The 24926-nt window shown below is 38.3% G+C and overlaps 1 protein-coding gene across 4 annotated transcripts in view; it reads left to right on the top strand.

Annotated features, from left to right (window-relative positions):
- The window catches only part of Tps1 (Trehalose-6-phosphate synthase 1), a 47695-nt gene extending 24656 nt beyond the window's left edge, over nucleotides 1–23039 (top strand). For 3 of the 4 annotated variants that reach the window (XM_076762541.1, XM_076762532.1, XM_076762521.1), the window contains 8 exons: nucleotides 13899–14063; nucleotides 14350–14578; nucleotides 15194–15510; nucleotides 15587–15960; nucleotides 16551–16742; nucleotides 17807–18134; nucleotides 19474–19767; nucleotides 20549–23039. In XM_076762541.1, coding sequence (XP_076618656.1) covers nucleotides 13899–14063; nucleotides 14350–14578; nucleotides 15194–15510; nucleotides 15587–15960; nucleotides 16551–16742; nucleotides 17807–18134; nucleotides 19474–19767; nucleotides 20549–20791 — 2142 coding nt within the window. In that variant the 3' untranslated portion in view covers nucleotides 20792–23039. The remainder of the gene's footprint in view (nucleotides 1–13898; nucleotides 14064–14349; nucleotides 14579–15193; nucleotides 15511–15586; nucleotides 15961–16550; nucleotides 16743–17806; nucleotides 18135–19473; nucleotides 19768–20548) is intronic. The other variant, XR_013079451.1, reaches the window with a different exon arrangement.
- The last annotated feature ends 1887 nt before the right edge of the window (nucleotides 23040–24926 follow it).

The following is a 24926-nucleotide window of genomic DNA, read 5'->3' as shown; positions in this document are numbered from 1 at the left end:
AAAGATAATTTATCATAGTTGAAGAACGTTTGGACTAATTTTATTATTTTTTCTTTAAATTTATATTTACTCCAAGACGACGAAAAATTCTTAAATTTTTGTAAATAACGTATGTTCAAAATCTTACATTCTGAAGATACAAAAGATAATTTATCATGGTTGGTGTACGTTTGGACTAATTTTATTATTTTTTCTTTAAATTTATATTTACTCCAAGACGACGAAAAATTCTCAAATTTTTGTAAATAACGTATGTTCAAAATCTTACATTCTGAAGATACAAAAGATAATTTATCATGGTTGGAGTACGTTTGGACTAATTTTATTGTTTAAATTTATATTTACTCCAAGACGACGAACAATTCCAATTCACGAGGGAAAATACATATTGACATCTAGCCAATTCGATCGCGAATTCCGGGTGAGAATACATTGTGTCGATTGAAATATTGTGGCATAATTATATTGTATCGCTATAGTACCGCGACCTTGATCACAGCACACGTTGCAAGTTATAAAATTTAAATAGTAATTTCGACGATGATTGTAAGCGCCAGACAATGACAGTCTATAAAACAGGCACATTTCTCTTTAAAAATAGAGCAAGGAACGCTCGAGGTGCCCAAGAGAATTTCTCGTTATGTAAGAAGCGGTTCTAACGTTACTTTAGTGTCGATCATCGGAGGGATAAAGGTTACGCCGATTCGCGTAATTATTTCATCTTGTAATTTTAACTCGTCGAGCCAATGACGTACGCGACACGTCACGAATACCGAAGCATCGTCACGATCGCGTTGCATGAACGACGACGTTCGTCACGCAACCAACACTCACGCTACACGTTTATTGCGGTTCTTCGTCGACCTCGGCATTGATAGTTTATTCGTAAACTGCTCGGCGTTTCTGACTCATTCTTCCTCCGCGTAGACTCCGTAATGTTCCATTATGATCGAGTTACCGAAAAATATTCCATTCCGTCTCGTACGATTTCATAGTCACGCGCTGACGTTTGGAAACTTGGCGAATTTCACGCGGATGATTAATCGTTTCCTACCTCTATCAACTATTTAAATTATCGCTCCTTTCAATTGCAACAAATGCCAGGTATCAAGGAAAACGATCGTCGTTTTTAAATTCCGTTCGAATTTTTCTTTAAAAAAAATGGAGCCTCGTGGGGCTGGAAACTTGCGCACAAATATGGCTGAAAATTTAATTAACCTTGTGTATTTGTTAAATATTAGTATTCTATTTATTTTTGAATATTTGTTATTTCAAATGCAGACGAAAGATAAAGACTGTAATTTTAAATCGAGCTCCATTTCATTCGAATAACGTATCCAGGTAATTTTTATCTAGGTACAAATTTATTCGTGACTTGAAAATGAAAACTCGTCGCTGTTCTAATTCAATCACAGACGTCTCTAAACCGTAATCGTCTGTTCGAAAGATCGTTTAATTATCGAAGTCCTCGATTTCAGCTGCTTTATTGTTCGCGAAACGATCATCGTTCACAGTTTAAATGAATCATCAGTGTTTTTCTCTCGATTGTGTACGTTTCGTAGTTTCGTACTCGACGTGTGTCAAAAGCAAACCTCGATACCGATTACGCTCGTATCCACGATGACTACCGATCGTATACTTTCCCGCGTCACGCTGATAATTGATAATTTTGTTTGCCTATCCGTCGCATTTGTTCGGATGCATCGAACTTTCGCCGCGGGTGCAAAAGTCATATTTGGGACTCGTCTTGCTGGCATCACGGTAAATACTGTCGCAATTAACCGAGTTTCACGCGCTCTTTCACCCCCTTTCTTCCATCCTAATTATCGTTCGAGACTTTTCGCGTAAAAATGTAACTTCTCTTATTAGATAAGGCCGCGTTGCGCAACCGCTGGACTTCGAAACATTGTTAGCGAACAACCGACGATAACTTTCACTTCGTTACATTTTCTGGAAACATTTTAGAGCAAGTAACGGAGTTCGAGTTAGTCGTAAACTTACTTCGACGCTGATAAACCTGAATAAATCCACCCCTAGTGCACATTGCTACGTATTTGGAATTATTTATTAAATTTTTAAATCCATGATATTCTCATTGAACAAACAACAGATTGAAAATGGCGTCTTTTATTTGTTATTTGCTCGTTTATAGTAAAACTGTTTAACTTTCGGGACAGTGGTCGATCGAACAGGCATTAATTAACGTCGTGATTTCATTGGATGGAAATTAGTAGTTTGGTACAGCGTCGTGAGCCATTATTAAATGGCTGATAAAGATTTATCTGCAGAAAACGTCTGCAAAGTGGACCTATGACACTTGGTCCTATTAATTATCTAATAGAGTCAGTCTAAACGTTCAGAACACACAGAGTGTCTGGAAACTGTCTTGAAAAGACTCGAGCATGATCTCCTGTTCTGCAACGTCGTTACTTAAGGAGGTATTCTAAAATTGATAGTTAAACTTGAAAGTGTTTCCATATTTTAAATTGTTGACTTTTGTTTCTAGAATCTATTTTAATTTTTCAAATGTGTGAAATAACATTTTATTTTATTATGCTCCAGACCACGTAGAATGTCTAATCGTTAATATTTCAAATTGAAAAAATTCGTACATATTTCACAAATATCGATGAGTATGCATGAGATATTTCGATGAAAAGAATTGCACGGTTGTTTGCTAAAGAAATCATCAAAAATGACCGGTAAAAGGATCGTGAAACTTAAAGTGATCGTGTTTCTGTCGAATCTACGTAACCGTTGCAAGATTTCCGTGAATGTTCGAAGCCTCGCGAGGATTTCGATTCAGCGATCCGTTCTTTAAACGAATGGTGTTCGGAGTCGTCACTGATTTAAATGGAACAGGAAGCAGCGTCGTCGATAATAGAGATATAACAATCGCCGGCGATTGTAGCTGTCAGCTTCATCGTTACCTCGAGACTCGCTTTGAACTTGAACTCGCCTAAGCGATGGTGTACCCGTTCCAAGCATGGTCAATCCGATGAACGTAATGACCACCAACGTATCGAACAAATTTGATCGCGAAACGACTCAATTGTCTCTTATTTGTCCCGTTACTCGCGATTAAAACCAAGCAAGCCTTCAATATTCGGTGTGCAAACAATATTCGTCGCGATTTTTGTGCTTGAAATTGAGTATCCGAACCAACGAAAAATAAAAAAAAAATATACAGGGTGTTCGGCTAACCCTGGGAAAAATTTTAATGGCGGATTCTAGGGGCCAAAATAAGACGAAAATCAAGAATACCAATTTGTTGATGAAGGCTTCGATAAAAAGTTATTAACATTTAAAGTTTCGCTAGTATTCAATTTTTTTCTCGAAAATGTGCAAGATTTCGAGGGTATGTCTATTCACCAAAAATGATCGTAATTGACCCCCACAGCTAACAGTATTTTTTTCAGAACGATTTGAAATATTTTAATTTCGTCGAAAAATTTCACACCTTCTCGAATTTTTTTCTCGAAAGTGGGTAGGATTTCGGGGGTATGTCTATTCACCGAAAATGATTGTAATTGACCCCCGCAACCGACAATAATTTTTCCAGAATGATTTGAAATTTTTGAATTTAATTGTTAATAACTTTTTAACGAAGCCTCAACAAATTGGTATTCTTGATTTTCGTCTTATTTTGGCCTCAAGAATCCCCCATTAAAATATTTCCCAGGGGTGGCCGAATACCCTGTATAATTCAAAATAATTTTTTTAAAATCGTTTCTATACAAATCTAACAGAAAGAGGCGATTAAGTTACAGTTTTCAACGTTGAAAATGTTAATAAATCTAGTAAATGTGTTAGTCGATAGGAGGAATACAATTTTCGAATTTTGTAGGGATCAGAAAATAAAAGTGTAAACGTTGCATATCCTGAATTTAGCCACGATTTATACAAGCAATGAGAATTACAGATATTTTTCTTTTGTAAACGCAGGTACCATTAAGACGAAAACGAGTATAGTAAAAAAAATTCGTATCGTTATAGAATCATTTGTTAGTAATAGGGTACCATGGTATAATATATCCTGAACGTTACACCGCGTCTTCCTCATTATTTTTAAAACAAGCGTGACCTCGTGCTGGGTAGGAAGACCCTGTTGCAGAAATGTTTCGAAGATAGTGATTTTTCGAGAGTAAACGGACGCATGACGAGACACCGTGTGTAACGTGGCGATGATAACGGTGATACGAAAATTGTAGACTATTCTATTCACCTTTACGATGCTATTTTGGAAACTGAAAATACCAGAAACTTCTCTAAATAATTCTTTACGAACTTTATTTTTATCAGATCTTCAAGGGACGAAGTAACGAGCAGCATCTACTCTGAATTAATTTTTGTAAAATCTATATTCGACACTCACTTTTAAATTTCTTTAGTATGATATCTACACTCGTAATTCGCATAATAGAGTCGTTCTTTTAATGTTAAAAATAATATCGTACATGCTTTAACAGATCTCGTTACCGTCGATTCGTATTTTTATTCGTTTTATCATCCTATTATTTCTATTCCTTTCCATTTACGTGTTGCGTCAACTTCTTCCTCGAAACGTTTCCTTATAGCAATTTGGAAAACCACCATTCTTATCCGAGGACCTTGGAGCCTATTCTAGCGTCGTGTAAACCTCGAGCTCTTGAAATTTTCAAGCTCGAACCGCAAAGACTAGGTCAATGGGTTTAAAACAGCGGTTGACATCTGATAAACGTCAGAACTGTTCGACAAAAATAACTACAAACGAGTCTAAGTTTAATAATAATAAAAACGATTATAAATTAGAATAAGATTATGTTCTATTTGTCCCGTTCGAGTTGTGAAACTCAAACTCCGGAACTGATTTTGCCAGCGTTAATTCGATCGATCGATCTTATTCGAAAACGACGGTGGATAGAAACCGGTTCAGGGATCTCCTTAAATGGTTCTAACGTGGTATCGATCAGCTCGAATACGAATGGATCTGTGGCTAGGGATCTGGGTGTCGCGATAACCGTGTCGCGGGGTCGAATCGGGGTTATCGATGGCGTGACGATCGCGAATCTCGTCGCGTCTATCGTTTGTATTCGACCAATGCCCGATAGCGATCCTTTTATCGTTTAATAATTGGTCCCACGCCCACGCGGAACGCCAGATGGGAATCACGTGAAGCCGACTTTCGAGAAATTTCACGAGGCGATGATAAATGTCGACGTCGATGCGATCTGTCAGTCAGCTTGGCGGGATTCGAGATAAAGTAACATCTGACGGGACGTTATCGTCTTACGTTTCGCATATTCGCACCTCGTAACGCGCGTGCAAACGATTTCGAGAGAAAAGGATTCACGATTAATCGCGAATCGATGCTCCTTGAACATCGATGTATCCTGCTACGTCGATCGATCGATTCCAAACGAGACGCGAGATATTCACTGCTGCATTATCGAACGATTACGAGATTCGATGGATCGATCGATTTTGAACGAGATGCGAGATATTCAGTGTTGCGTTATCGAACGATTACGATTCGAGAGATATTTTCATTTTCTTTTACTTTTATTTTCGAGTTGAATTAAAAACCTTCTATGAACCAGATTATTAAATCTGCCTGAAAATGAAAATAGCTCATAATAATTTGAGAAATTGTTCTATTTTTAGTCATCGATGTTCGCGATGCCCACGATTATTTTAAACTACTTATTTATTGAATATTAATATTTATCACGCGGTATCGTGTGTTTTAATTTTATACAGGGTGTTCGGCCACTCCTGGGAAAAATTTTAATGGGGTATTCTAGAGGCCAAAATAAGACGAAAATCAAGAATACCAATTTGTTGATGGAGGCTTCGTTAAAAAGTTATTAACAATTAAATTCAAAAGTTTCAAATCGTTCTGGAAAAATTATTTACGGTTGCGGGGGTCAATTACAATCATTTTTGGTCATTACACATACCCTCGAAATCCTACCCACTTTCTAGAAAAAATTCGAGAAGGTGTGAAATTTTTCGACGAAATTATAATATTTCAAATCGTTCTGAAAAATATATTGTTAGCTGTGGGGGTCAATTACGATCATTTTTGATGAATAGACATACCCTCGAAATCCTGCGCATTTTCGAGAAAAAAATTCAGTATTGGCGGAACTTTCAACGTTAATAATTTTTTAACGAAGCCTCAATCAACAAATTGGGATTCTTTATTTTCGTCTTATTTTGACCCCTAGAATCTTCTATTAAATTTTTCCCAGGGGTGGCCGAACACCCTGTATATTCCTTCGAAGAGGACCAAGAAAATGATTTTTATTACAAGATCAACATTTAAGAAAGTTTCAAGCTACTGATGAATATTTGAAACACTTTGAAGAAAGGGACGCGTTTAATTAACTGCAACGTTGCTTGTAACGCGAATCTTATCTGGACGCATTAAACGCGAAAGATGGATCTTTTTAAACGGCAAAATCACAGTGATCCCATTGTGAAAAGGGTGAATTGTTGTACGCACGCTCGTGAAAACAGATATTGCCTACTCGGAAGGAGTATATCACGATAAAACCGAGGCGCTAACTTTTACATTTGCATTGTAATCTTGACGTTTGACATTAGTTACGGAAAAATGTAGAAGAACATAGATGTTTTGCATTTTCCCCGGCTTCTACGAGAAACGAATCGAATACGCAGTGATTCCTGATCGTAGCGTCGTAAAGCGAGTCGTGTTTCATCCAACGATTGAATTGTACAGTTTCTTCGCGTAGCTTCTATAATTATTTATGATTAAGAACTATACCACCTGTCGTAGAACCAATCTGATTGACATTGAGTTATGTATCCGTTAATAAATATCTACGCACAGAAGCAAACTTGATTTACTTCGATAATAGTGAATTTAATCTATAATAAATTAAATTTTATTACGTAAGTTAGTGTTTTCCAAAATAAAGAATCGCGACGTCTTATGATTTAAAGGGGGGGAGGGTTGAACGTATAAAAACGTGGATAACTTAAATATCTCGTTCTATTAATACATCTTTATCGGAGCCTAACAACTGTAAAAATATATTTTTCGGTTATCGTTTTAAACATACCACTTATCTGGGGCTTAGATATTCTATTTTTAAATTTAGAGAGGGGGAAAGAGTTTGGGAATCACTGGTATATGATCGAAATGTGAAACAAAATCCAAGAATACGTGCTTGGAAAATTAATATAATTTTTTAAATATACTGAAGAATAATTTGAAAATCGAAAATTTATTGAAGAATATTTAGAAATTGTAGAATACTCAATAACTAAAAGAATGACAAGGTAAATCGTAATATAATCGAAAAAGTTTTGCAAAGTTAACCGTAAGTTACAGTATTGTGCCAATAATTTTGTGATTCACTGCACATTTCGTAGAGTAAGCTTTGCGTCAACGTATTAATAGCTACTCCATATTTACTTTCAAAATAACTCTCTTTCATAGCTCGTCGTGTATTCGAAAGGGAACAACCGATTCAAATACGTAATCAAAACGTCTATTAACGATTACATTTATTTCAGCAGCGATTCGAAATTTATTAATACGAGCACGAAAGGCCTCGAGCGATCTTGCCGTTATCTAACCAACATTTTTCTGTGCATCGTATCCCATTGATCATTAGTGTACATTAAAGAGAAACAAAGGAGTGGCGTGATACGAGCGAGTTCTTAATGCAGTTTCGCATTCGTCGTATCGATGAGCTCTTTTGAACTCGGTCGGCCAGGGACAAACCTATCGCGGCTTATGTAATTTTTTTTTCGCAATACGTAGAAGTCAATTATCGGAACTGATGCTCCAAGGAGACCACGACCGAAGAGGTCAGTGCTACTCGTCGATTTGATTTTACAATTTCTGTTACGTTTCGTCGGTAACGGACACACAACACAAATAAATAACTTTCGAAGTTGAGAATAAATAATCGTCGTTTAGGATTTAGGGGAAAAGAGACATGGATTTCAAGTTGATCCTGATGGATCGATGCTAACTATTAATTTAAAAATGCTTCCATTGAAAAATAGAAACGTGATCGCAGGAAACACGCCAGATGTTTCGATACCTTCTATTCGTTATACAATTCATAGTTGTGCACCATTGTTGACACGTAACACGCTTGTTGTAAGTTCATAGCACTTAGCAAGTTATTACACCGTTCAAACCACGTTATACTTCATTTTGCAGACATTAATGAGACATAATTTTATTAAAAAAGAGGCGACTGCTAAGAAATTAATGGAAATCTTGTTACTTGAAATAAAGATAGCTAAAAAAATAATGATTTTAGTATCATTGTTTCTACACTCAAGGTATTTGTAGGTCGCTGGAAACATGGGAATTCATCGACACGAGTATAGGAAGAGTAATTTTAAAAATTAAAATAGGGTACTAAAATTATTTTTCACAGTTTTGTTCTGTTCGAAACGGAAACGGAAATAAAGATGAAAGTGGGTCGTTCGAGGATATGGAATGCGTTCAACGTGCACGCGAGGTAAATATTATGTAGACTTTGAAATAACAAAATATTCCCAATCTTCGTTGTTGTAGAAACGTTCTTCGTTTTTGGATTACTATGACTCCAAGAAAAGTACTTTAATAATTTTTCTAGGGTTGTTTCGACCCTTCCACTTTCAAGTTCCTAAGTTTAATAACAATCTCTTTGGAGGCTCTTTCACACTGTAAAGGTTTAAAAAACGAACTAGAAAACTATCAAAAATTTGAAGACGAAGAGCTCTTTTATTTTACAAATGCATTATATAGATTATTCCTAGCCTTTTCTGTCAAAATGGCTGATCGTAAAGGGTCATTGTTTGAGGACTTCGAAAAGTATTTGTCCCATTCCTTTTTATCTTCGTTAATAGAAAGTTTTGGTCGAAACTAGGTGGCACTAAACTCGTTAAACAATTTTTTTAAGTAAATTATCAACTAAATGACTAGTTAATAACTTATTAACTATCAAAAATTTGAAGACGAAGAGCTGTTTTATTTTACAAATGCATTATAAAATTATTCCTAGCATTTTCTGTCAAAATGGCTGATCGTAAAGGGTCAATATTTGAGGACTTCGAAAAGTATTTGTCCCATTACTGTTTATCTTCGTTAATAAAAAGTTTTGGTCGAAACTAGGTGGCACTGAACGCGTTAAACAATTTTTTTAGTTAGTTTATCCTATGGAGCCCCTCCTTGAGTAACGAGGGAATCTCGAAAATAAGTTGTTGGCTCGATAAAATAGCTAGATCACGCGCCAGCGATACGTTTAATAACATGTTTTAAATAAAAGAAGTAGGGCAAGGGGAGGCGAGGCGGGCACACGGCGTGACTCATTACATATCGTTTGATTGTAATGCGCGCGGGTGTGCTTATACTCTTTGAGCTCTCGCGGTCGTCGATAACGGGCAATTAAAATGTTTTCAATCGTTTCGTTCGTTTTTTGACGCCCTACAATATACCATCTTCGGGATTGTTTACGGTCTTCGCCAGTAAGCGAAACGAATAATCTTTTTCAAACGTCTTGACCCCTGGTGCGTTGCGAAACGCTCGCGTCGAACGAGCTCGATGACTCTTGTATGCGTGCGTTTTACATGGGAAACGTGTGCCTTAACGCAGTTTCCACCGCGGTTTTATTCGCGCTTGTTTCGACCAAAAGATGTCTCTTAACATTTGGATACGAGTAACAACAATGAAAATGATTTCAAGTTAAAATTTTGGAGGGTATTCTTTTGGAATTTTCATAGAAATAGTGTTAAGGGATGAAACTTTCTTCGATACTATTTTGACAATTATTGGAAATGCGAGGAAAGTTTTTAAATAAATTCAGGTTGGAATGTTGTTAGAACGCAAAGGAAAGTGTACTGATACAATTCAACTTGTGCAAATATTAGTTGTTGATAAACAGACTATGGGTAATCGAGAGTCGATTAATCGAGGTCCTACTGTAGTTTGAATGCTATTGGAGTACTTTGAGTATTCGAATATTTTGTGTACATTAAGTATCTGGATATTTCTAGCATACGAATGGTATCACAAATTTAAATTCTTTCAGTTTATCGTTTCTACTTCGTTCAAGAAAAATTAACATGTTCGCATTTTTTTAATATTCATCTGAGAACCTAATTTAGTTATTTTGTTTAGACTGTAATCGTTTTAGATATAGATCCAAACGTATCTCCAATTATATCAGAATAGAACTAGAACTTCAAATATACAGAAGTTTCGTTTATAAAATATAAGTCAACTAATATTACAAATAACCAGTAGCCAAATGTAGCAATTATCATTTGAATAATATACGTTGATATAGACTCTGTTTGAGATATTCATTGCACTTTAATCGTTAGAAGGATCATCCACTTCGGATAATCATTGTTTATCGAACAACGAGGACGTCATTCACAAAGACACTGTGATTTGAAGTTGTTTCCTCTGTTTCAACTGGTTATAATGGCCGTAGCAAAAGTTTATAATGCCACAATTGTAACATTTCCAACGTCTACCTTGTCCTCTTCTTCCTTTTCTTTACTGTAAAAAACCACTCATACAAAAGTTTCATATTAAAACTTTTCATATTTACTCCCGGCAAAGTGAGTTCAAATCATAGAATAAAATTTGTTCTTACAATGCTTTGTCTTCGAGATAACAGTACTTGAAAGTTGGATATCGACTCGCCTGTCCATCGCTGTCTGTTCCTACTTAAACCGATATCCAACACGATGCACATTTTGAAATTCAATTTTCTCGAAAGCATATCCAGCTTTACATACAGGGTGTTCGGCCACCCCTGGGAAAAAATTTAATGGTGGATTCTGGAGGCCAAAATAAGACGAAAATCAAGAATACCAATTTATTGATGGAGGCTTCGTTAAAAAGTTGTTAACAATTAAATTCAAAAATTTCAAATCGTTCTGGAAAAATTATTTTTATTTGGAAGGGTCAATTACAATCATTTTTGGTCAACAGATATACCCCCAAAATCCTATTCAGTTTCGAGAAAAAAATTCGAGAAGGTGTGAAATTTTTCGACAAAATTAAAAAATCTCTAATCATTCTAAAAAAATTATTTTCAGTTGCAGGGGTCAATTACAATCATTTTCGGTGAATAGACATACCCCCGAAATCCTACCCACTTTCGAGAAAAAAATTCGAGAAGGTGTGAAATTTTTCGACGAAATTAAAGTATTTCAAATCGTTCTGAAAAAAATACTGCTATCAAGAGGAATTAATTATGATCCTTTTTGGTCATTACACATAACCCCGAAATCCTACGCACTTTCTAGAAAAAAATTCGAGAAGATGTGAAATTTTTCGACGGAAAAAAAAAATTTCAAATCGTTTTGAAAAAATTATTTTCGGTTGCGGGGGTCAATTACAATCATTTTTGGTGAATAGACATACCCCCGAAATCTTGCACATTTTCGAGAAAAAAATTCAGTATGGGCGGAACTTTAAACGTTAATAACTTTTTAACGAAGCCTCCATCAACAAATTGGTATTCTTTATTTTCGTCTTATTTTTGCCTCTAGAATCCCCCATTAAAATTTTTCCCAGGGATAGCCAAACACCCTGTATTTTGTGTTCGAGATAACAGTACTTGAAAGTTGGATATCGTCTGGCCATCGCTGACTGTTTCTACTTAAACCGATATCCAACACGATACACACTTTGAAATTCAATTTTCTCGAAAGCATCTTCAGCTTTACATATTCTCCTAATTAACGTTGCTTAAATCGGGTACGTAGTTATGAATTTCGGATAAAAAATTGGCCATCTTCGACCGATGGTCCTATTCCGAGCGTTCGACGAGGCGTTTTAAAAAATCGTGTGAACGCTGGTTGTTTACAAACAACCGGGTGTATCGAAAAATCAATACTCCCGACCTTACGTACAAATAAGCTGTCTTAGCCGCGATATAGTCGCAGCGTAGACCCCGATATCGTCGAACGTTGCGAAACGTTCTCTTTAATTCTCAATTAAGATACAACAGATCCACCCTCAGATGGTTGTGTCTACACGAGGAGACATTAATAATTATCTCATTAGCGATTGGCCGTATGCTTGCGTCAATCAACGATCGAGACGTGTTTTCTCGTGTTCGGAAATAAAGGAGGCCGCGTCGCGAGCAAACAAACGAAGTCTCGGAGGATAACGGGGCAATTAATATGGGGCGGGGAGCGTGTCGCTTATTGACAACAGTTCGTTATCGGCCTCCTACGCCGGACTTTATGCACTTCCGATCGCGGCGAACGCGAATTTCTGCCGTACTCCTCCTTCTTCGCCTTCTTTGGGATCGATTTTCCAAAAAATACTCGCCTTCTCTTCGAATTAACGCCACGATCTATTAAAAAACACTACAAAATCTGCGAATAGTATATTTGGAGGTATATTATTTGTTGTTTTTTTGCCAGTATATTTCTAAATAAAATAATTTTGTAATTTGAGAGTTGGTCGTATTTGTATGCAAGTTTGGAGGAATTCTAAAATTCACAGTAGAAATATAGATCGAGCAGACGTATCAAAGTTTTAACTTCGTCTGGCCTTTATGTGATATAGTCTCAACCCTCTAAATATAATAATTTAGTTAGGAACTGCAGTTTTTCGATAACTAAGATTGAGACAACCCGAAGCTTCCATTTCGTTAATTCTATTAATAAAAATATGAATTCGATCCATTAGAAAATCGTTCGTTCAGGGTACTCGAACGTCATGCGCGGATCACATGCGACCATGCATCAAACTTCTTCCAAGAATACATGCAATTGATTACCCAAGGAATTGACATAAGATTGACCCGTTAATCTGCCATTAAGGAAAACAAGGAATTATCGAACATTGTGTACAAACATTTTAGTAGACTCGGTTATAATCAGCTCGGTGATTAAGCATTGTTGGGTGTACACAAATGTAGCTTGGTAACAAGGTCAAATGATACACATTTTTCATAATGTTTGTGTCCTCGATCGATCGTTAAAGTGGGTTTACGTGTTAGAGGGAGGTTCGTACTCCAAACAACGCGAATCGCGTTAAGATAACAAGGTTAATAACGAGCCACAACAAGGGTTGCTGCTATAATTCAAACGTTTGGATAATAATGAAAGAAAAGAAAACATTTAACCACATTTTCATAGAAAAATGATAAGGTAATTACGGATTTCTTCCAGCTAGTCCTATAATTTTAACGCGATCGATTCGGACTAGTTTGACTCACGACTTTTTTGTTGTCGATCCTGATAAAAGAGGAAAACGACACGCTATGCTTTTCGCGTGCATAGATTGTGGGGTGTTCGTGGAATTACAACGATTAACGTGCGGACGTTTAACACGGAACACGTACCGTCATCGATTTAACATTCGCAAAGTTATTTGTTACGTACGATCGACGCGCGGTGATTTGTAGCAATTGAACGAATATCTACGACTTAAGATACGATAAAAATAGAAGTGCACTCTGGGCAGTAGATGCATTAAAATACAAGGGAACGATAACGACAATATAAACACGTTTCGCCGCGTTTAATGTACTGTGGCGAGCGAAAACGACGGACGGGGGATACTTTTTTTTTTTTTTTTTAATTGAAAGATAACTCGTATCAAAAAGGAAAAGTGTCTCTAGAGCGAAGCATCTGTACATCAAAATATTGTGACATCCACAGTGGCGATGAGAAAACGCATAATATTCGAATCCACCCTTTTTCAGATAATCTTAATTTTATTTAAAAATTTTGAAGTTTTAGCCTCGTAAAATTCAACTGTTTCGTATGTACCGAATGATAAATAAATTTTAATGAAATTTTAAGCAAAAGTTTAAAAATCTATTTTCATCAAGGTTTCTAGATCTGTCGCTGAATTCGAAGTAAATAAATATCTAGATTCGTGGACTAAAGAGATCGCATTTTCTGTTGTCCAGGTTGTGGCAGTGCACGTCGAGCCGTCCATCTTCGACGCATACTACAATGGATGCTGCAACGGAACCTTCTGGCCACTGTTCCATTCAATGCCCGATAGAGCGACCTTCATTGCTGAGCATTGGCGCGCGTATTCTGCCGTCAACGAAGAATTCGCAGCAAAGACGGTGAGTTCGAGTTAATCGAGATAATCGATTAACTCTTAAATACTCGCAATATCGTAGCATTCGAGTATACACGCGAACCTAGATCATTTTGTCCATCTAAGGACTCGAAGATTGACGCTATTTATTTTTCCAACCACTCGATATTGCTGGTTTAAACATTTAAAACAAATATTACACGTATACACGAAAGTATTCAAATGCTTGCATTTTTAACATTCGATTAATGCAGCATGTATCCTGATAGAACAATTTAAATATGTGAGACTGAGTGTGTCGTTCTCTGTAGGTTGGTGCGTTGCAACAAATCCACAAGGAGCAGGAGAATCAATCCAACGGCACGCCATTGGTTTGGGTGCACGACTATCATTTGATGTTAGCCGCGAACTGGATTCGACAAGCAGCCGACGAGAAAGACCTCAAGTTAAAATTGGGCTTCTTCCTTCACATCCCCTTCCCACCGTGGGACATATTCAGACTGTTCCCTTGGGCTGATGAAATTCTTCAGGGAATGCTCGGTAAGCGCTCCTTCATTCAACTCCTGCTTGAAGCTTTTGATGGAACACCATATTTAAAAAAAAAATATTTATCCTTACAAACTTATAATGCTTCACCAAAAGGTCTTCCAAGTCGAGTCTTTCGTTAACTCCATTATACTGTACTCCCTCGCTTGTTGCATCAATCTACGTTAGGGATACATGCATTAATCGTTTCTCTAACTCTGCAAACAGTACTCGAGTTCGATCAGTTCAAGAAACAAATCTTGCTCCAATATACTGTACTCCCTCGCTTGTTGCATCAATCTGCGTTAGGGATACATGCATTAATCGTTTCTCTAACTCTGCAAACAGTACTCGAGTTCGATCAGTTCAAGAAACAAATCTTGCTCCAATATACTGTACTCCCTCGCTTGTTGCATCAATCTGCGTTAGGGATACATGCATTAATCGTTTCTCTAACTCTGCAACAGTACTCGAGTTCAATCAATTCCAAAAACAAATCTTGCCCAAGCCTTTCTGCACGAAATCTGGCAGTCTCAATTTGATCTCAAGACAAAGTTCCAAGTTTCTCTTCAATGCAAACGTCACATCGAGTTGATCTTGTTTCCAACGAAAATAAAAATTGCTCCCCAGGTTGCGACATGGTCGGTTTTCACATTCAGGACTATTGCTTGAACTTTGTCGACTGCTGCCAGAGGAGCCTCGGCTGCAGAGTCGATCGTAAGAACTTGTTAGTGGAGCATGGAGGAAGAACCGTGCGCGTGAGACCGCTTCCCATCGCCATTCCGTTCGACAGATTTGTCTCGATGGCTGAGACCGCCAATAAGGTCATGTTGACCAATCAGAAGATCGTGCTGGGCGTTGATCGTCTCGATTACACGAAAGGTCTGGTCCACAGATTGAAAGCCTTCGAGAGGCTGCTGGAGAAGCATCCAGAGCATCGCGAACAGGTAATATTTCGGCAATTTTTATTCAATTCGATGCTTTAAGATGCCATAAGAGACGATTGATAATGCTTTCTTCCAGGTCACCATGCTTCAAATTGCCGTTCCGTCGCGAACCGACGTCCGCGAGTACCAGGATCTGAAGCTGGAGATGGACCAGCTGATCGGTCGCATAAACGGTCGATTCACGACGCCCAATTGGTCACCCATTCGCTACATTTACGGATGCGTCAGCCAGGACGAGCTGGCTGCGTTCTACAGGGACGCCGCGGTTGCTCTGGTCACGCCATTGAGGGACGGAATGAATTTGGTCGCGAAGGAGTTCGTCGCTTGTCAGATCAACACACCGCCAGGCGTGTTGATCGTCTCGCCGTTCGCTGGGGCCGGAGAGATGATGCACGAGGCACTGATCTGCAATCCGTACGAGATTGACGAGGCGGCGGAAGTTATACACAGGTACTTCGGAACGCTGATACTACAGGGTGTTGCAGAATTATAGGTACAGACTTGACTGGCTAGAAGAGTTCGCGGAAGGGAACAAAAGAGTCTTAAAGGGTCGCCAGATCCTTCCTGATTAATAGGTTACTAATTGTACATCGTATAGCTGATTAAGATCTCGTTAGAGGTATTTTTCTAATCGCGAAGACTCTTCTGTTTTCGAATATCTCACTAGAGGTACTTTTTAATTTGTAAGCTTTTTAAATTCTTAAGAATCTATGATAGCTTGAATACCCTTTGTCTAGGTACTACTTTCCTATAAAATAAGAATTATCGATGGGTTGTCTTTTACGTTTGCGAATGGGTAATTCTTTTCTTGTGAACAAAAGTTGGATCAGAGTCGTCGAGGGATGTCGATGCTGTATCATATTTGATCCAACGAAACGAGTAGACACTGACACTGTGTAAATGTATCGAGTCTGATCCAACTATAAGTCACTTGAATTTATACCTATGATTCTGAAGCACCCTGTACGCCGTGGTTCCATTAAAAATGTGCGAGAAAAAGCAACAATCGAACCGTTAACGTTACGCATCGAACGTTTTAGGGCACTTACTATGCCAGAAGATGAACGCACTTTAAGGATGAATCACTTGAGACGCCGCGAGAGGATCTACGACGTCAATTACTGGATGAAATCGTTCCTGCAAGTGATGGGATCGCTCGAGGAACACGATTCCGTGGGCGCCACGACCATGCAGCCGGTGACCATGGACGATTTCGACGACTATTTGAGCAAGTAGGTATCAACGGCGTTACAAAAAGTGCATGACTGGGCCCGACCAGAGCATGTGCCTAAACGGGAATCAATAATGCACAACAAAAATAAGTTTAATCCCCAATGTGATAATGACCTTTAACGCTAAAATGTGAATCCCTATCCGACTATACAAATTAATTGCGCTTCGATGCATACCGTCACGGGTACACTATTAACTTATGCTAACAAATGACAGAAACACACGTCTCTTATTCAGTTCCTTACAGCAGCATGCGCACACTCGTAAATTTATTTTTATCAAGATTTATTATATCGTTGTCCCGTTGCACAGTCCTCTTTTTTAACAGTCAGAAATAATTTAAATTCTGTAGCGTTGACAAAACTATTGGCATGCATTTTCACTCGATATAATTATTATAAGAACTCTACACTCGAACAGATTATTTAACTAAGGCAGTTCTCCCTCCAAGCAGCGCGATGGCGGTACCATTAAAAAATTATCGGTTAACATACCCGGTTCGAGAACCTAGCTTCGCTACTAAGGGTGTGCATAGAACTATGGTTTTCCATTTTTACAAAAAAAAAAGGTCATAAATGTATTTTCCAATTGACGGTTCTATTCGTACTACGTGCACGCAGTTAAATTTTGTCGATCCCGTCGCTGTGGCGTTGCATAAGCGGGAGAACGGCCTAAGCATGAGTTTGGGTACGTCGTAGCGTAGGGATTATCGGTTACCAGCTTTCGATGGTGTCAATGGACACGATCAAACGACAAATGGGTATCGAATGATTCCGCGAAGTAACTGTACGCACGTATTTTTATTTCCCGAACGTCCATCCTCAACGCGACACGATTCTCCCGATGTGTCCAACGAGAATGAAGAATTCCTCGGGGATTGTATTTTAACGCGACGATGAAACGATGGGTTCCACGCGCACGATTGCGTCTATTGTTCGGCGCGGAAACGATTGTTTCTCTAGCCAGAAAATGCTTTTGGAAGACGGCGGGCCCGCGCGTGCGAATGCGACCTAACTCATGATGAAAGCCGGGTAACGTTCCAGTGATACCACATGTCCCCTAGGTATATCGGCGACAACCATAAGTTGGCCCTGTTGCTGGACTACGACGGCACCCTGGCGCCCATCGCGACGCATCCGGACCTCGCCATTTTACCTCTGGAGACGAAGAACGTCTTGCAGAGGCTGTCTAACATGTCCGACGTGTACATAGCGATTATATCAGGCAGAAACGTGAACAACGTTAAGTCGATGGTTGGTATAGAAGGTATCACGTACGCTGGGAACCACGGTTTGGAGATACTGCATCCGGATGGCAGTAAATTCGTGCACCCGATGCCGGGTGAACTGGAAGGAAAGGTCGCGAACCTGATGCAAACGTTGCAGGAACAAGTGAGTATTGCTTTGTGTTTTGTTCCATGAAGCAATTAACATCTACAGTAATCGACAGGGATTGTTAAAACTTCTTTGTGCAGGTAGCGTCTAAATAAATTTCAAAATAAACATAGAAGATAGTATAAATATTAATAGTTGTTACGTTTATAGAATAGAGGATTAAATACCCTTTAAAATGAGCGTTTGTGAGTGTCGATAGCTTTATTAGTTCCGGAGATATAGCGATTTTAGTTTCAAGTCGATGCGGCGGCTAGTTTCGGAGATAGGGTTTGTTTACGTTTTTGTTGCGCTCGCGCGAGTTCATTCATCCCCCGCGCGCGTAGATAGTAAACAGCGCGTAGTAAATTCTTGGAAATACTACGCCGGCACTGGGTCACGAGAGTCACGTACGCGGGGTAGGTCAGCGCCAAGCACGTGCGACAAAGAGGTCCGACTCCGCTAGACGAAGACAGAGATAGTCGAATTAGAAAAATTACCTTTTACATAAATTACGATATCTCGAGAACGGAAAGTCGGATCGACAAAAACCAAAAGCCATTTTAAAGGGGAGGCTTTGCCGCTTCTAACAATGCCTCAATAATTAATAAAACACTAATAGTTTCGGAACTGCACGCATCTAAAGTTTTTAGTTTTTTTAATACGCGTCAATAGGCTTTCATAAGGCGGAGAGTCAGACGTAGCGGAATTTTAAAAATTACGATTGTCTTTACACGATGATAACTCCGAAACGGAAAGTCGGATCGACAAAAACCAAAAGCCATTTTAAAGAGGAGGCTTTGCCGCTTCTAACAATGCCTCAATAATTAATAAAACACTAATAGTTTCGGAACTGCACGCGTCTAAAGTTTTCTTACTTTTAATACGCGTTAATAGGCTTTCGTAAGACGGAGTAAAAATTACCCTTTCACATAAATTACGATATTTCGAGAACGGAAAGTCCGATCGACAAAAACCAAAAGCCATTTTAAAGGGGAAGCTTCCTCGCTTCTAACGACGCATCAATTATGGATAAAACACCAGTAGTTTCGGAACTGCATGTGTGTAAAGTTTAGCTATTTTTAATACGCGTTACTAGACGATTGTAGGCTGGGAGAAGAGAATGGAAGTTTAAAAAAGTACAATATTTTCAAAACGAAGTCGAATCGACACGAAACAAAAATCATTTCCAAGGGGACTATTTGCCCCTTCTAATAATTCCTCTAACTTACATAAAAACCATTTAACTTAGCCCTGTAATTTTTCTCTGCCTACAAACGGTACATCCTATATAACGTAGAAGCTTTCAAACGTTTTGTCGTCGATGCACGAGTTCATTTATGACTTTCGATGATCATAGCTCTGCAGAGACGGCGCCTGGGTGGAAAACAAGGGCGCTCTGCTGACGTTCCATTATCGCGAGACACCGATGGAACGTCGTCCGCAAATGATCGAGCAAGCAAAGAAGATCATCGAGGATTCAGGATTCAAAGCTTGTCCCGCGCACTGTGCCATCGAGGCGAAACCACCGGTCGAGTGGAACAAGGGTCATGCTTCTATCTACATCCTCCGTACAGCTTTCGGTTTAGACTGGAGCGAACGTATCAGAATTATCTACGCCGGTGACGACGTCACGGACGAAGACGCGATGAAGGTACGGACTTGTGGCGTCACCTCACGTACTCGCCATCAGAGGGCTACGTTCTTGTCTCTCTCGCAAGCGCTTGACCAACCCCTTCGTTCCTACATACAGGATATTCGACCACATCAAGAAAAAATTTTAGTGGGAGACTCTAGAGGCCAAAATAAGACGAAAATCAAGAATATCAATTTGTTGATGGAGGCTTCGTTAAAAAGTTATTAACGTTTAAAGTTCCGCCAATACTGAATTTTTTTCTCGAAAGTGGGTAGGATTTCCAGGGTATGTCCATTCACCAAAAATGATTGTAATTGACCCCCACAGCTAACAATATTTTTTTCAGAACGATTTGAAATTTTTTTTTTCCGTCGAAAAATTTCAGTACCTACCCGAATTTTTTTCTCGAAAGTGGGTAGAATTTCGGGGGTGTGCCTATTCACCAAAAATGATTGTAATTGACCCTTCCAACTAAAAATAATTTTTCCAGAACGATTGAAATTTTTTAATTTAATTGTTAATAATTTTTTAACGAAGCCTCAGTCAAGAAATTTATATTTTTGATTTTCATCTTATTTTGGCCTCTAGAATCTCTCATTAAAATTTTTCCCAAGGGTGACCGAACACCCTGTATACACTCCTCGACCGACTACCCAATACATGCGATAATTAACGGTTAAAATCGTTCTAGTAGCCAAAAAGTCTCACAGATCCGATTTTGACCGTGACTCGTCCGTAAAAATTGATCCTGTTCGATATTTAATAACTTAATCCCGCGATCGTTTGTTGTTCCGTACAGGCATTGAAAGGTATGGCGGCCACTTTCCGCGTCGCGTCGTCGCATATAATTCGCACCTCGGCAGAACGACGTTTGCCAAGCACGGATTCCGTGCTGACGATGTTGAAGTGGGTGGAGAGGCATCTTAGCAAACGCAAGCCGCGCAACAGCACAGATATTCAATCGAGATTCCGTCGCAACAGCGCCGGTATGACCATGGAAATGTCGTTCATGTCACCGAACGCGAGCCTGGAATCATCCTAGGCGACGCCGTATACTTCGTTACCGTATCGACTGTGTCCTCGACAGAAAATGCACGCGTGTCTCAGGCTTACGGAAGCACTCGTAGAGTAAGATCAAGCAAACGAGGTCTCGAAGAACAGAAGAAAAGAAGAAGAAGGAGAAAATCTCTCTCGAGGGTGGGGTAGGTAACGTCGCGTAAATTGTACGTCCGAATGCAGATGCGGTGGGAAACAATTAATATTTGAAAAGTCGAGAATTTGCGTGTTATTCCCCCGAGGGACGGGAATCGAACGAGCTGCTACTTATTTCCGGTAACCTCTGATCTCCCGAGTATAATACGGATTATCCGAGAAATTAAAAAATAGGAGCACAAGCCAAAGGAAGGAACTGATCTTTTCGATCCCGGAACCAAATCCGTCTCATCGACTATTCAGCGTTTAATCGATGTATCTCTGGTAACCAGTTGAATGGCTTTAGCCCCCCCTTTAAAATAACGAATCGTTAAAACAAAAGGAAAAAAAAACTGAATGTTAAATGTGCGATGTCGTAAAAAAAAGAAATAGGTTTCAAGCATCAAATGCAACTATATGCATGTTTTCTTTTCCTTTTTTTTTCTTTTTTTTTTTTTTTTTTTTTGTAGCATTCACCATATAGTTGTTACATCGTACGGTTCAAACGAGGCTCTCCGACGAACGCGTTTATCGGAAGCTATAGTATTTAGTTACAGTTGTTGGAAACCTGTCCGAAACTGTTTTCTACGAAGCTGTATATTTGTTAACAATCACCGAGACAAGAAACAGACAATTAGTAATGCGAGTGTCGTTCTCACGACGTTGTCAGCGGATAAGAATAAGAATTTTATTCGAGAATTTACGGATGATTAAAAGTGATCAATTATTGTTGAAATTTTCGCCCGTATTTGGGACTTTCTTTCTGTGTACATTACAATAGAAACGTTCACCAATTGTACCGAACACACGTTCGATTAATTTTACCAAGGATTAAAGTCTTTTGTTTTACAGAATCTATCTCTCGTTTTTTCTTACGGGTACGTATAATATTTTTGTTTTTTTTTTTATAACGCTCGTAGAATTTTCACGTGTTGTATTTATATTATTGAACGATGTAACGAAGGTGGATGGAGAATAGTGCATGTGATACGTTATAATATATTGATATGTATATTCTTTGTTAAGAACCGAGCACTTATGTTCGATGACTCGTCGATTTCTAGTTTTTTTTTCAATTATCTGATAATGATGGGACTGTCGTATAAAGAGCAGTGCCAATTACATCTTCATCGAGGCCCGATTCACGTTCATAATTTCAAGTTACGATTTAGCTATAAGGGACTTTGGAAACGTACAGATATACGCGTATGGTTTAAATCTTTCGTTGTTGCCGCTTGTACGAAAGAAATCGATTACACAATGTTTGTTAAGCGTACGAACTTTTGGCATCGAAAGAATTAAACGTGTAACATTTAACCCTCGTGGATTTCATTAAATAATTCTAACGCAAAAATAAAATCAGAAAACTTGTACTGGAATGCGAAATAATAAAATTCAGATTTGGGTCAAAATGGACCCGGGGGTTAAACGCGTATTATTCACACATACACGTACGAACATTCGCGTACGCGCACATACACATTGCATCAAACGAACACACACATCCAGAGAAGCGAATTGAAACACGGACAAATTTTACACATTTTTTAAATAGAATAAGTCGTTTAAGGATCCTTTGTTCCACGTCTGTGTTGTTTTGGAATTTTCTATAGATCATTAGTTACGTATAGTGATCTACGTTAATCTCTGCATCGCTGGATATACGTGTACAAGCGATCAAGCTTTGCTACGAGTCATGGATTAAAACGAGCAAAATATTTAAGAAAATGCAAGAAAGAGAAAATTTATGATCGTCAACCGACTTGTCATTGTTACTAGGTTTCTTTCGAATTTCAAAGTGATTTTTCTCGAAAAAATTTGATTCGTTTCCAAGTAAGAGTATTTTTGATACTAAAATTTCTTTATTGCTCGTATAATCTGAATTAATGAACACGTTTGTCTTCGAATACTGCGAGTCATTTTGTATTACATCCATAAACATATATAAAACACAAACATGTATACATGCATAAAATATCCAATTTATAGTTATATCAACGACAGTTTATTCTGGTGTATATATATATACGTGTATTTTTATATGTAGAACCCGTAACATTCAATAAGAAGAAGGATACGACGGAAACCCCAGAAAGAAATGAGTCTCACGAACTGATATCAAATAATATTACTTAGTGACCTGTTTCTGTCCCGGGCATCTATTTCTACGACTATACTTACGATTTTAGTAATACGCATATACACCTATAAACCGTCACCACGAAGAAAAGTAACAGGTCGAAGCGATCGGAGGATGTCTAAGAATCTTTTATTTTCTATACCCTTTAAACTCTAAAAAGAATATTGTGTTTATATATTTTCTGTTGTTGCTGTTGTTCATTAAACTTCGATCTTCTGTTCGTGGTGCAAATTCACGTACACGTTTAATTCCCGTCGATGTTCTGTATGCTTCTGATCTTCCTCAGTTTATTCTCATTTTTCCCCCAATACCTTCTCTCTCCTTACTTCGACGCGTTATGGACCCTTAGATACGGTCGATTTAAGTTTCACGTCGTTTTCAAAAGAAACGAGCAAAACATACGCGCATAGAAAGCAAAACGACGATTCAAGTTCTGATACAGTAGTATTTTTTATTTTAAAAGAGCCCCGCCCCAAAAAATCCAATCTCGTATTTTCGTCTTTGGTAATTATTAGTCAATTATTATTACCGCTAGTCAATAAATAACAAACGAGTTTACATAAAGCGCTTGAAAAAGTAAAACGAGAATAAGATTAACGGATAAGGGTGATTTTAAAGGAAACGCGCCGAAATCGCGACTGTCGATCGAAAAGGATACACTAATATTCGAAACGATATCCAATGTCATATCTCTGTTTGAAAGTATGTAAAACGTATGTGTATACATAACATATACATATATAGAGACCACGCATATGTATACGTATGTACATATAGTGTCTTGTAATGTTCCTGTAACAAAATCTCACAAAATGAAAAAAAAAAGAAAAAAAATTAAACTAATCTATGTTTTGTATGAGTACTTAGTTTTTACTGCGATATACATTATATAAATAAGCAAGTATATACACGTGTATGCACACAGGACGGAGACACACGAATACGGAACACGCAAGATTTTAACAATCGAGTCAAAATGTAGAGGCTGTTCCCGTGGTTGTAAAAAAAAAAAGGAAAAAACGAATTAAATAACGGCAACAAAATTGCAGAAATAAACATCGTTTATAAACTGCGCGCAACTATTTTCTTCTTTCCATTTGATTTTCATGATTGCTGTTCCCCGCCTCTTACCGCCCCCCACTCCTCGCCTCTCGCCGGGAAACATTGGAAATTGTAAAATTTGTAACGAGAAAAATTGGTTGACGCGCTATTTATTTTCTACGAGTAATTGTAGTCGATGCTGCTCGTATGTGAAAATTTAATAAACAACGGGGAACGCTCGCGTTCGCGAGAGAACGTACGGCGCGAATCAGAGACGAATTCTTTCGCGATTCTATGAATTTTTTTTTGCGACACACATTCTACGATAACTCGCGTAATTTTACTCCTCGTATTTTTCCTGGTGCAACCTTTGATTTCCGGCCTTATCGAGCTGCAATTAAAGCTGTTTTGAAGAAGATTGCGTCGAACTCGGGGCCGTCGCGACGAATCGAAGGGGTTACGAATAACGATAATTAAATCGGTTATCGACGAGTACTAGATACCGCGTCGTACGATTGTAAATTCCACGAATTTCTAATACAATCTGTTTCGTCGAATTAAATTAAAGATCGAAGATAATGTCGAAAATCGTCTCTGTGTTCTCGATACAAGCACGAAAGCGAACGACCAGTCGTCGACCAATTATCGGCGAAAATTGAAGACTATAATTACGGCCGTAAAATTAGATAAATTGCTAATATGTATTATGGAATCAACATTGTTCGATGAAATGAATATCGATTCGGAATTAAGTTCAGAACTTGTTTTATAGTCGACATACTTATCGAATAAATGTTATAAAACG

The sequence above is a fragment of the Colletes latitarsis genome, chromosome 1 (genome assembly GCF_051014445.1).
Source record: "Colletes latitarsis isolate SP2378_abdomen chromosome 1, iyColLati1, whole genome shotgun sequence".
In the NCBI taxonomy this organism is placed as follows: domain Eukaryota; kingdom Metazoa; phylum Arthropoda; class Insecta; order Hymenoptera; family Colletidae; genus Colletes; species Colletes latitarsis.
This window is presented reverse-complemented; position numbering and strand designations above follow the sequence as displayed.